The 15,262-nt window shown below is 37.6% G+C and overlaps 1 protein-coding gene across 1 annotated transcript; it reads left to right on the forward strand.

Annotated features, from left to right (window-relative positions):
• The first annotated feature begins 152 nt into the window (after positions 1-152).
• Positions 153-14,831, forward strand: LOC140156834 (small ribosomal subunit protein mS22-like). The gene is made up of 8 exons (XM_072179829.1): positions 153-297; positions 2,962-3,104; positions 5,411-5,575; positions 7,691-7,834; positions 8,777-8,860; positions 10,185-10,330; positions 11,160-11,268; positions 12,568-14,831. Exons 1-8 carry the CDS (start codon positions 153-155, stop codon positions 12,676-12,678), a joined length of 1,047 nt encoding a protein of 348 aa, XP_072035930.1. The 3' UTR covers positions 12,679-14,831.
• The last annotated feature ends 431 nt before the right edge of the window (positions 14,832-15,262 follow it).

Genomic DNA, 15,262 nt, shown 5'->3' on the forward strand with positions numbered 1-15,262 from the left:
AAAAAAAAGAATTTTAGCATAGATCTTCTTTAATATTATTTATTAAACTCGCAATAAATAGTTACAATTATAATTTTTTGAAATAGATATTATCTTAATATTTTGACTGCAAGTACAATAAAAAAGAATAAAAACGTGCATGAAATTACAAAATGGCGACTTACATGCGAAATGTATTTCTCGTTTCGTCGGGTGTGTCATCTCGTAGTTTACACCGACTGATGGGGAAGAGAACGTTTAAAGAGCTTCAGTATCGTGTCATGTGTACATTGGGAACAGAAGAGCCCAGAAAATTAGGTAACTTTGGACATTTTTGAGTAGATTCCGTTTTGTTTGTCACGTCGAAAATGATGGGATCAAAATTCGTCACCCCTGTCATGCCTGTTGCTCAGACTGATATTCTCCAATGCAATGGACGTCAGGTCTGCACGTCTGAGAAGATATGTATGCAGGGTTCACAGTTTGCTCTCAAATAACCGGCTCCACTTTTTTATGCTGGGCCCATTCAGATCCCATGATTTAGTTGAAATTTGCGGGTCCCAAATTGATTTTTGTGGGTCCAAATTGTACAATGTTAAATCATGGTAGGTATTATAGTAGGAGGTTCCACAGAAATATCCTAATCCACTCAATAGGGTTAAGCCTATTACGCTATTCAACTCAAGTCATCACTTGAATTGATTTAATCAGTGCAGTCCCTCAAACACGGCCTTTGATGTTTATGATCGTTATGCGACAATATCGATCATCTATTTTAACATTTAATTTAAACAGACCCCCCCCCAGGTGACCCGTACCGGAAATGGATGGTATTAGTGCCCTTTTGCATCGGTCACATGATCTTCGATTGCGTCATTGTGTTTCCGAGTTCAAGTTGATTTACTAGCGAAAACCTGATCGAATTCCCTCATTTCCTTCCAAAGTTACGGTGAATTTATGTATTTTTTCTGATCATGATTTAATAGTAATACTGGCGGGTGTCTGCGGGACTTTTAAACCAGTGGAAATGATTTGGAAAGGTTTTCCAACACTGGAAATGTTGTTTCTATGATCCGCCAAGCTTGGCCATAAGAAATATTGGCGTTATAAAATTACCGGAAGTAAATAGTTTTCCTTTGTTTATGGTCACGCCACAATGCTTTGTGGGTAAAATGACGTCATTCTGCTTAGAAGTCGCGCTTAACGGTGGTTCATAACCGCCAAGCTCAATAGATAAGAAGCTTAGCAAATCGTTATACACCATTCATACCTGATTGCTCAGTATCGACTCATAACGATCATAGTACAAAGGGAACTGGGTTCGTGAATTCTCCTTCTATTAATACCTACCATGGTTAAATGTACGAAACTTCAGAAACACCCGGAAACGTATTTTCAGTACTGGCGCAAACAATAAATTAAAGTATGCCGAATTCGGCACCAAAGACGACTTGCCGCGATCGGCCGACTTTCTCATAAAAACTACAATTACTACCTACTAACTAGTAACATGCACTACTTTAATCATCTAATTTAGTAATTATTTTGTCGGTCGCAACACAGTCATCATAGTGGCGTAGAGTGATTTTTCACAATCATAGTGGCATACAGGTTTAGAGCTAGATATTAGTATTATCATATAATATTTAGTTATTTTTTATTTACGGTACCGTGTACAATGTAGGTATCCCAGGTAAACCTTAGTTAACACATTTGCTAGTCAGCCAAATTCGCCAAAAATGTCAATGCATATTTACATAGAAATTTAAATCAACTGGCCAAAGAAGGAAACCTACATAAATATGTTTTCTATACTTCACTTGACCCAAATATATGATTTTTATGGTGATAAGACAATCGAAATGGAATTTTAGAGGATTTTGATAGCAGTTCCATTTAAAAAGCTGCTATCATAATGAGACTAAGATCTAGAAACACCCCGAAATGCCGTTTTGGGGAATTTTGCTAGCTGAATCTTTTTGATGAAAGTCAATCTTTGACAAGATGTAACTTTGCTACGGAAAGTGCTATGAAAAAAAGGTTTTCAGTTTTGGCTTTGTTTACTCAAGGGCTTTAATTTGATATATAAAATGATGCAGTTTGATGGCAAATTTGAATTCACCTAGCATACCTATACAATGTATATAAAAGTGGTATGAACCTAATTGTGCTTAGTAATTTAAGACACGGTTGAAACAAAATTTTGCGATCAAAAACACAAAATTACAACTTTAAACATACTATTGGCAAAAGACATTATTGCCAAACAATATAGAATAGAAAATTCGACGTCAACTTCTCAAAATATTGGAGAAATATGCTCACCAAACATTGGGAAAGTAGGCCTACACAATCCAATTCCCATTCAAACGCGTGGGAAACTGAAAGTGCATAATCCCCATTAGTCGCCATAAACTTTGTATGATAAATCAAAATATTTACGAGAATCCATAGATTAGATTCTTGCAATTTTTGTTGACGAGAAATTTTTGCGAGAATGGATTCTCCCCCGAATTTCTGACCCTGCAATGTGAGAGCGAGTTGGCGCAGAAATTGTTCCAGCAGTTGTTCCCTTGCCTTGCATCACTGAGGTCCCAGGTTCAAGCCCCAAAGCGGCCCAAGGACTCATGTGCACTTAGTTTATCCCGATTCCATGCTCGCTCTCGCAGGTTTTCTCTGGGATCTTCGGTTTCCTCCTGCTTTCGAAAATCAGTGATTAGAAATCAAAAAATTTCCTTCACCCAATGGAATTTGGGGAGCTGCACAGCATAGATAATTGGTGGATGTTACAATCTAAAGTGCGGATAGGTTTGCGCCAGGTTAAGGCTGCAACCAGCCTAGTTGATGAGATCTGATTGTGATGATTCATCATGCCAGCGAAATTACAGCGCTTTGATCCCTCTGAGATCTTGATTAAATGTCATGAAGTTGCTGATGACAGGTTTTGAAATAAAGTGCTAAATAAATCTTGTTTTTTCTCAGATATTCCACAGTTTAATGATCCACAAGTCCAGGCCATTCTCAAGAGAATAACAGGTTTAGATTTGGAGAAAGTTTTCCGTCCAGCCCGTGAGAAGCATGGTCGGTCATCTTATAAGTTAGTCAGTGAAAAGAAACTAAAAGAGGTAAGAGCCTGGATGGGACGGCAATGTTGTCTAATACAGATTAAATAAATTTCGTTTGCACAAAACCAGAAATTTACTCACGATTGACGGTTTCGTCTATCATGGGCGATAGACATCTTCAGAATGATGATGGTAGATCCTCACCACTTCCGGTTTGCGGATCCCCGACCGTAGATGGTGTATCAGCCAGGAGAGGATCATATACGTGACTTTAAGAAGTGGGCGCCTCGTCTCTATTCATGACGCTGGCTCCCCTTTTCCTGATCCAGATGGATTCCTTTATGTATCTTGAATTGGGATCACACTCTTTGCAAAGGATTTTCGCATTGTCCCAATTAATGATGTGGTTTTGTTGCACGGCATGATCTGTTATGGCCGATTTTGACTGTTCACTACTTGACTGTTTACGAGTTTGATTGAGTAAAGTTTTGTTTTGTCTTGGACACCCTGGTTGTTTCTTTCTGGTGTTCCTTGAGCCGAGTTTCGAATTTGCGACCGGTTTCCCCTATATATGAATGATTACAGTTGGTGCACAGGATTTCATATACACAGTCAGTGGTGCTACTGGGGGTCGATTTTGTCTTTTGGGTGTACAAGAATCTTACTGAAGAGTATTGTTGGGTTTCATTGCCGTGGCTATGCCGTGTTTGCGGAAAATCCTGTTAGCTTTCTGTGACAGGCCCTCTACGTACGGGACTACCACGAGACCTTTTGACTTGTTATTGCTGTCCTTCTTGGTCTTCGGCTTAACCTGTTTGACTCACTTCTTAAGTCACGTATATGATCCTCTCCTGGCTGATACACCATCTACGGTCGGGATCCGGCAAACCGGAAGTGGTGAGGATCTACCATCATCATTCTGAAGATGTCTATCGCCCATGATAGACGAAACCGTCAATCGTGAGTAAATTTCTGGTTTTGTGCAAACGAAATTTATTTAATCTGTATATCTACAAACCTGATGAATCTATTCAGTGATTGTCTAATACAGTCTGTACACCCGAATGTCTCACAAGTACACCCAAATGGCTCACAAATGCACCCAAATGTCACCCAAGTGGTTCACAATACATTCAAATACACCCAAATGGCTCGTAAATACACCCAAATGGCTCACAAATACACCCTAATGGCTCAAAATATATAGAACTGTTATTTTATGTTAACCTTTTTATCTTCAGGATAGAATAATTGTAGTTCATGGCACTGTATGGCCAACTGGGAGAAATGAGATAGAAAGACACATATCTTATAATATACCCAAATGTTAAATCATACAGCTTAGGCAAAAAACAATTGTTTGATTGTCTTCCTCCAACCAACCCTACTTCTTGAGGTGAGCCAAAACATTTTTATGTTCAAATTTATTTTATTATACTTACCATTATATTAACACATTATAAATTAGGAACCCAAAATTTTCAGGAAACATAAAATATCAAAAGTTATTTTTGCATAATGCTGGGTGACCCTTACTTTCTTCAATCAATCTTGCAGTGAACAAGGGGCAGATCAAATTTTTGAAATAAATATTATTTTCTCACATGAATTCTGCTACTTTTTTAAATATACACCAAATGAATGTTGTTACACATGGTAGGTAGCATCCCAGTCAGACCCAAGGCTTTTACAATTAGGCCAAAAAGTTTTCCAGAAAAAATCGGCGAAAATCAGACTTTTTTCTCAAAATACCATGAAAAAAAGTCGGGAATAAAAAAAAAAAAAAAAAAATCGCATTTCGCATTTGTTTTTAAATTTCTCGTGAGCTTTGAGACAAACCTTTTTTTTTTTTTTTTTGGCCTTACGTGTTGAGAATTTTTTTTAATCCACAACATGATGTCTTCCACAATGTGGTCAAGGACAACCAAACAATTGCTTTTGGGGCCTTTGGAAAGACTGTGTTTGTGAATTGTGGAGTTGTACTTGCAGCCCGCCCGGGGGTAATCAAGTTTGGTTTGGGTAGGGGTGTGCCTATTATTTGGGATGTACTTATGAGATTTTTTGTTTTTGAATAAATCAGTTACATTGTACAGTCAAGTGCAGTATATTTCAAAGGGATGTGAAATAATAATGTACAAGAACTATTAAAATTTTTCAAACAATTTCTGTTACATCCCAGTTTCAAATTCTACCTTTGCTACCCCCCCCCCCATGTTGCTGTTTTTTGTTTTTTATTTTGTTTTTTTAATTTGTCTGTCAAGATGTAATTATGTATAATTAATAAGAAAAAAAGTTGTTTTGCCTCTTGCATAGAATAATTGACAAGCAAAAACAATGAAATAAAAGTCTTTTTGTGTTGTTTTCAGTTACAAATCGAAGCACAAGAAAAAGCCAAGGTACGATTAGAAATGCCACCAGTGGTAGCAGAACGGAAACCTATCCACAAAATCTTTGCTCGGAATCCTGAGTTAAGAGGATTGGATTCATCCAAATTAGTATTCACTGATATCTCATTTGGACTCAGAGACAGGGTAGGTACATCTATTGGGGTGTGTGGGGAGGGGGTGGTAATAGAATGGAAAGATATCCACAAAATCCTGGCTCGGAATCCTGAGTTAAGAGGATTGGATTCATCAGATATCTCATTTGGTCTCAGAGACAGGGTAGGTACATCTATAGATTGTAGGGTGTGTTTACATGTAGGTGTTTGCCTGCAAACAGGGACACACACAAGATTTTTCACTTTAGGACTTACCTGCAATTTGAGTGATACACTTGCTCAAAACTGCGGACCATGCATGTAAAAAATAGCGTCAGTAACTCAGTAGTTGATGGGTAATATTCTGTTTTGTATCATACACAAATAAGATTAGCCATTTTAGTCAACAGTAAGGCAATGAAAGCACCATACACATGTTCGCGGTTCGATAGCAATACACAAAGTCCACGATTGATGGCAAACACAAACGTGGATGTGTGTGGATGCTAAACACTATTTAGAGCATGTCCTCTCTTTGCGGTATACACCCCTTACCATCTCATAGTGTGTATGACTGTATGTAGATGTCAACGGTACATGTATGTCGATTCACTGCAGGAATGTGTGTCCTCGATTGGATAGTACAGTGCTCTTTTACTTTGTACGGGGGAGGCAATGATGATTGTGCATCCATAGTATAAGCACCGGGAAAATGAGCAATTTTTAGAGCAAATTTCGCGTGGCAGTTTTGGAAAATTCAAGATTTGTCCATAATATTCCCAAAATAAGCGCATTTCCCCCAAAAAGATCAAAATTGCAAGTTTTTAAATTTTTAAAATATTTTGTCTCCTTTTTTGCTTGGAAATATTTTCCCCCAGCATGCTGCATTGGTCAATTTTCTGCATGGATTGTATTGCAGATTGCCATGATTTCTTTCAATTGCAGTAAAAACTTAAGTTTTTGGAAAATGAATACTTTAAAAATGGATATTTTGGAAAATCTTAAAATTTGCGAATTCTCCCGGTGCTTACCGTAGTACCTTTCCTACCATCAGGATTGTAGTTTGTGATACTGATGGTAGTCTACATATGGCCAACTGAGAGGACAAATACTGAGTTGTTACACTGCACATGTATTTCTGCTATGCTTGTAGTGATGACTGAACAACTTACTGTTCATATCGTGCCAGACTAATTAAAATATTCTTGAGCAACTCTTGTTGTGCGCCATAGCGACAAGACTGCCCTCTGAAGTTCTAAAAGAATGTATTAAATGCGGTCAAAAGGTCAATTTGGACACAATTGTGCAGTCTCAGATCATCAGAATCTGGTGGAAAAGTCAGACACATTTTTAGCTCATACATTGTACTAGGGGGTATCCAAAAGTTTTTGACATCACCAAAAAGTGAAAGAGCTATACCGATGAAATTTTGTCAGTGTAATCACTGGTCCTTATGTACATTATGGTCCAAAAATGGTCTCATAAGTATGTTTACTTTCTTTACAGGTGGCGCTAGATGGGAAGTAGGCACATAACCTGCAAAATGGTGAAAATTGAGGCACGCAGTGTGATTAAGTTCCAGCATTTGAAGGGTTAGGCTTAGGCTACAATGCTCAGAAAATCTATGATGAAATGAAAGCAATCTACAGTGATGATTGCCCATCATATGGCACTATTGCTTTTTGAAAAAGGAATTTCCAAACTGGCCACATGTCCCTCACAGATGAGCCAAGAAGTGGGCGTCCATCACTTACGGATGATGCGGTCACAGTGAAAAAAATAAAGAAAGTGGAGGATCTTATCATGAAAAGGTTATGCGTCTACTTCCCATCTAGCGCCACCTGTAAAGAAAGTAAACATACTTATGAGACCATTTTTGGACCATAGTGTACATAAGGACCAGTGATTACACTGACAAAATTTCATCGGTATAGCTCTTTCACTTCTGGGTGATGTCAAAAACTTTTGGATACCCCCTCGTAACTTTCTCAATCATCAACCCAGGTTAACAAATCAGGGTGGCAGTCTATGCAAATTATACACCCAAATGGCTCACAAATGGATCCATGTGTCTTCCAAATACAACCAAATGACTCACTAATACACCCAAATGATTGTGGTACACAGTGCAAGATATCTGATTTTATGTTGGCCTTTTCATCTTCAGGATAGATTAATTGTAGTTCGTGACCCCGATGGCACTCTACGTATGGCCAACTGGGAGGAAAGGGATAGGATCACACAAGTGTATAAACCAAGACCACGAAGACAGATAGAAGTGCCAAAACTCTTTGAAGAGGGACAGTTACCAGTAAGAATATAAAACTTCATGTATTATTTGTGTATTTGCATAATATTTGTGTAATATAATTTGTTTATATTGTATACCTCGACTGCCTACATTATTAATTAATAGCCAGTTTTAACCACTGTTTATCAGTGGGAGCTGGTGGCCTAAGGCTGCGATCACATAGAAGTATACGGTATTCGCTATACGAAATACGCTCATTCGATCAGGCTGAGTTCACATAGGAGTATACTATGTGCCCTGGTTAGGGCATCCATCTAGTGATCGGAAGGTGGAATTCCACGCTGGCACATTCCCTTGCTTTTTCAAGTTGGGTTGTGTGGCGGTCAGGATTTGTGTTTATTTAACTTTAACTTTAAAGAATTTATAAAGCACCATCTATCTAGGCAGCCTATTCCGAGGCGCTAATTTAATTTGTCTTGCTTAAAGCCATATTATAACATTTGCTGTTGAGGACGCCCTCACTGATTTTTTAATTAAAATTCAATTTTTTACACGGTTATATTGTACTTTATTAAACCAATATACCCTGCAAATGTCAAGACTCTAGGTGGTGTAGTTTTGTCAAAATCCGAGATTTTGAATAAAGTGCCGGAACCGGCGTCTTATTATTACGATGGAATTATTAGTTGAACACATACACGATGTTCATAACACACAGTACGTACACGGCATGCGGGACGGTGATCTACACAACAAAGGGTCGTACCATAACATGACCGAAGGAGTGGTACGTATTGGCGACATCTGGCGCTGGTAGTAAATTCAATTTTCTTTGCTTTGCCGTAGTTGTTCGGCTCAAAAATAAAAGGGATATATCTGACAGTAAAACTAACATTTTATGGCAAAGAAATGCTAATCTATTTTGTATGATAATGTTGTAATATGGCTTTAATTGTAACAAATTTCTCTCAATTGACATTAGTGGTTTGATTTGTGTTTCAGGTTTTATTTTCTGAAGAGAGACATGAGATGGTGTTAGATGCTGCTTGTACACAGTTTGAACCAGATGCTGCTGATTTTATTAGGGTAAGAGAAAGTGTTATATTAAGTCTTCAAGGGGTTAGTTCACCATCTGCAATGGCTGCCAGGTGTCATATTTTAATGTGTACAATATGCAGAAATTGTCAATTGTCTATATGGCAGCTATTGCGGATCTAGGGCCTTCTTAGTGACTGTGGGGGAGGGATAGAAGCAAAGCTGGAAGCATAAGATACCCAATCAATAAATGTATCATTGCTGGGCAGGAAAATACTCCCTATGTGTTATTGTCCTCTGAACATGTTTAAAGCAAAACCTCCTATGTAACCTGTTGGCAGTTTTGTTTTAAACATGTTCATGGGCCACAAGCACATAAGAGGTTTTCCCTTCCCAATGACAGTATGGTACTTCCTATGCAAGCTACTTGTGAAAAGAAGAGAGCACAAACTACCTGCAGCTGGCTATTATTATCACCATTAAGTGGCTTCAAATATATGGAAGACATGACTTTAATCTTCCACACAGGGAGTGAATTTCAAATGGGTTAATGGGTGACTCCCATTTGAAATCTGCACCCCATGTATGGGAGATTGAAGTAATGTACTCCATAGGGAGTGTGTGGATTTCAACTGGAATAATCCATTTATACTTTGGGAACCCAAACATTTTAAGACAAGCACACAACTTAGAACCTGTCTACATCCTACTTAAAGACACAAGAGCTGAAAGCATCTTATGAGATATAGAAATCCTCATAAAGAACAAAAATGCCTGTGGAGAACTTGCTGCTGGGCAGGAAAAACCTCTTATGTGTCATTTGCCCCTGAACATGTTTAAAGCAAAACCTCCAGTGTAACCTTTTGGCAGTTTTGTTTTAAACATGTTCAAGGGCCACAAGTACATAGGTTTTCCCTGTCCAACGATGAAATTTTATTTTACATTTAATTGTGCTATTCCCGTTGAAATCCATACACCCCCTATTGAAGACATGACCTTAATCTCCCACACAGGGGTGTAGCTTTTAAATGAAGTCACCGCATTTGAAATTCACACCCATGTGTAGGAAACTAGGGTCATGTCTTCCAGGGGTGTATGGAATTCAATGGGAATAAAAAAGTAGTGATTTGTAGTGCACTATTCACAGACAAAACCCACAAAGCTCAGCACACTTTACAGGAAGTCACTGACCACTGCGGCCAAAGACACACGCATCATTAAGGGATGCAGCTCAATACAGGTGCAGAACGCTAATCAGCCTTAATGTGACCATTGCAACCAGTATCAACTCCCGGAGTTTTTGTCAAATTCTACTAGATCATCAGAGATCAAAAAAATAATGAGCAACTTGTGTTATTTTGACAATCCTGAACAGGTACACCATAGAGTATATGAGGATTTAGACCAGACTACTAAGTATGACTTGTTAAGATCTACAAGACACTTTGGCGGGATGGCTTATTACTTGGCCAAGCAAAGAAGAATAGATGGACTACTGGTAGACATCATACAAAGATACCTGTAAGTACAGTTTTCATAAGAGTTGCTCATAATTTTTGCACTTGTACTGCATAAATACGGAAGTGGGTCTTAATTGGCCAATTCAATCGCATCAGAAATATCTGTACTTCACAAGCTGCGAAGCATTGTGTGACCCTGGCATTACCTGGTTCTTTTTGTACGATAAATGGTGTGTACACTGGCAAGTGCAAAGGGAACTGAAATGCATCCCTTACCCCCTCCTTATGTGATCACATGTTTACTACAAGATTACTATTGTACACCTGACTGGTACACACAGAGTACCTACACAGTACCGATGCTGCTACTGCATAGGACCCGCCAGCAATGGCACTGCACTGATACTACACTGGTACTGCACAGTACCAGTGTGCAGGTAGCTGCAATAGGAATCTGGTAGTATAGAACTGTTCAGGGAGTCTAAAAAAAGCAGACTCCTTCAAATGTAATATGTATCTTAAAATATGTTTTAAACAGTCATTCAATGTTTGCATGTGTAAATGCCACATCTTTTAGCTATTGTTTGCAAAAACAATTGAGTTTATTTGATGAAACAGATTTAAAGATAGAATCTTGATTGTCAAAATGGCTGCAGGACCAATTTTGCAATTTTCGTGCAATTGACGTAAATCTTTTGGGGAAAAAAATTGTGCAGATTTTTCAGGTGTTCAAGGTTTCTGTGATATTTTAGGGTCACAAAACCTCTTCCACAAACAAAAATCCTGACAGACAAACTCTACTCTAGTATGTCTGGACATAAAATGGGGTTTTTTCCCATCACCTTCACCATATAATTTTATGATTTGTTTTTTCAATTTCTCCAATACAGAATTACAGATGCAGAAGATCTTATTACATTATACCATATGATGCACCCACAGTGTAAATCAGCTCAAGAAACTAAAGAGAAACAGCTAAAAGGACTGGAATTAATCAAGGTAAATTGTAGGTCGAAAGTGAAATTATGCCACACTACCTGTGTGACCATTCTCCTCTATGGTTGTGACTCATCAGTGTTGTCACAGGACATAGAAGGTAAAATCAATGCTTTTGCTACCTCCTACCAGAGGAGGAGCCTGAGAAATCTTGTGGTTGCCTTCTCCACAGCTGAAGGATGATGAGATCAATAACACTGTAGTGTAAACCAAAAACAACAGGATTTTGATGCAAGTGAACCCATCAGTGGGCTATTCCAGTTAAAATCCTATACCCCCTATGGAAGACATGACCTTAATCTTCCACACTCTGAGATTCAAATGGGTTACCTATTGCCGAGCTGCACTGCAATGCTCAGAGAGTCATAATTTACAAGAGCATGGTCAGATCAAAAATGGAGTATGCTAAGATGGCATGGAATGGAGCAACTCCTAAATCGCTGTCAAATCTAGATGCAGTCCAAAGGGGTGCTATTCACATCATAGATCTCCGTGAGGAAGAACCCTCCTCCCCCAAATTCAACTTTTGGCCTATGGTTTCATCGAATGCACTATAGTAATGCTCCAGAGCTATTGTGCCAACTACTTTCTGATCAGCTCCAGACTGACCCTCGTCTTCGCCGTTCTATAAGCTCTCATCCTTTCAGTTTAAATTCCAAGATCTATCCTTATAAGTCATGAATGGTTCTTCATTCCATCTGCAGCTCGCACATGGAATGCGCTCCTGTCTTGCATTCCAGGAATTGTGAAACAGGCCAGCTTCAAAAACAGCTATTTAGGTGCCAACCCGTCAACTTTACCGTAATGATAAAAGATGTTAATGCCCTGATATGTCTTGACATTTAAAAAAAATGGTTTTCAACTGGAATAGCCGTATAGGGAATTATCCATTGTTATTTATCCATGTCACCTCAAAGGTGAAATATACAGGGTGCCATCTCGAAGAGAAGGAAGAGATGTAAATAAATTAATAAAATAAATGTATGCAATTATATAGCACCTTAGACCCGTAAATAACACAGATATCAAAGCGCTTTACATTTATTCCGCTGACACTAATATATATATCGCACCATTTGAAAGTCAACAATAAAGTGTTTTGCCCTAGAACACAACATGTTGGCCCTGACAGTCATGAAAAGATAAGTCTCTTGGACAATTAAGATATGGATAATAAGCTTTTTTGTAAGAATATGGGCAAAGCTCATTGAAATTACATATTCTCAAGTGCTTAAAAATTACTTGCATGCATATTGGTGAATGTGATACCATATCTTTTTCTTTCTTTCTCTTCTTTTTCAGATGTACATCCAATGTGATTCCAGTCAGACTGGTAAACTTGAACTTGTGTTGCAATCATATGAAAATGAACAAGCTGATTCCACCACAGATGAAGCTACTTCTATGTCATAATAACATATCAAAATAGAGACTTTAAAAGGACAGAGGTTTACTCAGTAGAAGTCAAACTGTATTGCTCCATTTAGCCGACTGATGCCACAACAGATCAAGCGACACTACTTTGCTACAACATAACAAATTTCTCAAAGCATGGCTAGTGGTCAGGCTTTTTAGTCCCATTAGTCCTATACAAGTGCTTACTGTTTCACACCATACATCACCTAGAATAGATAGATTATTAATAGAATGGATCCACATTGGTGGGCTAGCCTACTGGCTTAGGAAGCCTGACCACTAGCCAAGCTTCAGGAAATCGGACCTAAAGGACAGGCTTTCCTAAAAGTCATATTCTATCACTCCATTTAGCTGACTTATTCTCCCATAGATCAAGCTTCTAATCGCAGTAACATGATATAATGTGACACGATTTGGTCCATGGGACCAAAGGCGGCAAATTTGACCCCCATGGAGCAGATCGTGTCACAAACAGACTCTAATAGGACAGAGGTGTACATAATAGAAATCAAAATTTGCTCCATTTGGAAAACTAGATTGTGATGCATGGGGATCAAAATAGTTTGTCAGCATTCTAGAGGAAACCTGAAATCAATTTCATCAAGTCACTAGTTTGTGAATGTATTGCTTTGCATGTTTTATCAGCAGAACGCATTACATTCAGATTGTAAACAAAAAAGAACTGGAAACCTAAGTTTGTGTGGCACATGAAATGGAGAATAACACTGTTTTCATCCCATTGAGCGACAGGCAAAGATGGCCGAGTCAGACTTCTCCACTCTCCAGTTAAATTCTATGATAAAGACAAGTTGTAGTTATTTCTGTATACTGACAATATAAGATTATAGTTTATACCATTATAGTTTGATCAGTTCGTAATCTGCGGGACTTATAACATCGCGGATTAATATAAATATATTTTATTTCCAAAAATATCTTGTGACAATTCGCCAGGAGTATCACAAGTTATTATTGAAGTCCTATACTTTGTCTATACTTTATTTAACACACACAATATATACCAGGCAAGTCAATGAACATGGTCTACTTTTTGGCGTAGTGGTAAAAGCCTAACAAACTGTTTGTGTTTACAAACCTTTGTTATTTACACACCTTTGTGTGGGGCCACCTTATTATGAACCGCGTAATTCTAGTTACCCTGTATGTCTATCTGCAATAATAAAGAAACAGTCACCTTGTTTCCTCAATTGTACTGACAAAACCTCGTATAAATACAGTGTTTATGAGGCGTGATCATTACACAGTATTGTGCAAAAACCTTGTATCTCCAAAAATCAAAACCATGTAACTCTATTTTTGTGTCTTTGTTTGTGTTCTGAGTTATTTTAATACATAGAACATACAAAACACCATTTCTTGATGAAGGACAGCAGTCATTACTCCCTATTCCAGAAAAATACAGCACTAATCTTTTAGGATTAAAAAAATATTATCAAGTTCTGCCAAATGAAACATAGCTCAATCCTAATCATTCATTTAGTACTAACTAGAGATAAAAGAAATAATTCTCAATTTTACTCATTTCCTTGAAAAAAGAGCCAACAAAATGCATTTTCAGCATATTTTCTGACACAAAAATCAAAGACTTAGAACAAGTCTAAGTATTCAATATCTTGAGTATATGCCGACATTTTGCTATAATTTTAACTTTTTTGTGTTTCTTTAATTGATTTGATTGGTTATCAGAATCAAACATGTCTTTTACAAAAATTAGACTGCATAAACTGAAATAAGCCTTGGTACAAGTCTTTGGTCTTGATTGTCACAGCATACGAAAAAACACCCTAAAAATGCATGTTTTGGCCCTTATTTCAAAAAATTGACGAAATATTAAAATCTGACTTTTATTGCCAGTTAGGACTAATTAAAGGATTAGGATTAAGCTATGTTTCATTTGGCAAAACAGGATAATATTTTTTAATACCAACAAATTAGTTCTGTATTTTTCTGTAATAGGTAGTTCTAAAATGTCAAGACAGCAGTGTTTTTTTGCTCTCCTGAACATTTCATGGGTAAACACACACTTAGGTCCTGATGGGACCAGGCCCAATATAAGCAAAATTCTCAAGCCAAACATAAAAGCTTATAGTATTTTATAAATAAATTAAAAACAATTTAAAAGTTACAAAGTTTTGTCACCCATGCAGCATTTAATTTAGTTTGTATGTATGTATGTATGTATTTATTTGTTTGTTTGTAATGGTAAACGGGTGAGTCTGAAAGAACTATACTCTCGAAAACTATTTTTGAGAACTAAAAACCCCATGTGTCCATGCAAAAAAGCTTGCTTTGACCAGCTTTTGAATGTTTTGAATTTTTCAAATTGACCTTTGCATCCCTGAACTAGTTTGATTTAAAAGCATAATGTACAATCTAATATGAAATTTTTTACTAACCTGATTTTTTAGCATAATTATTTGTAATGTTTACACATGCTCCAACTTACACCTATTTGTGCCAAAGTTTAAAACAAGTCTTCAACACTCACTTTTTTGATCCGTATATTTCGGAGAAGCCCTTCTCCATCATCAGCGAATGGTAGGTGAATGTTGACTGGTTG

The sequence above is a fragment of the Amphiura filiformis genome, chromosome 7, assembly GCF_039555335.1.
Source record: "Amphiura filiformis chromosome 7, Afil_fr2py, whole genome shotgun sequence".
Classification (NCBI taxonomy): Eukaryota; Metazoa; Echinodermata; class Ophiuroidea; order Amphilepidida; family Amphiuridae; genus Amphiura; species Amphiura filiformis.

What these genes read in the sequence shown, in the direction of transcription:
- LOC140156834 (XM_072179829.1), top strand. Translation starts at nt 153, where the DNA reads ATGGCGACTTACATGCGAAATGTATTTCTCGTTTCGTCGGGTGTGTCA. An exon ending in GTGAAAAGAAACTAAAAGAG is followed by an intron (nt 3,105 to 5,410) that starts GTAAGAGCCTGG and finishes TGTTGTTTTCAG; the next exon opens with TTACAAATCGAAGCACAAGA. An exon ending in ATGCTGCTGATTTTATTAGG is followed by an intron (nt 8,861 to 10,184) that starts GTAAGAGAAAGT and finishes AATCCTGAACAG; the next exon opens with GTACACCATAGAGTATATGA.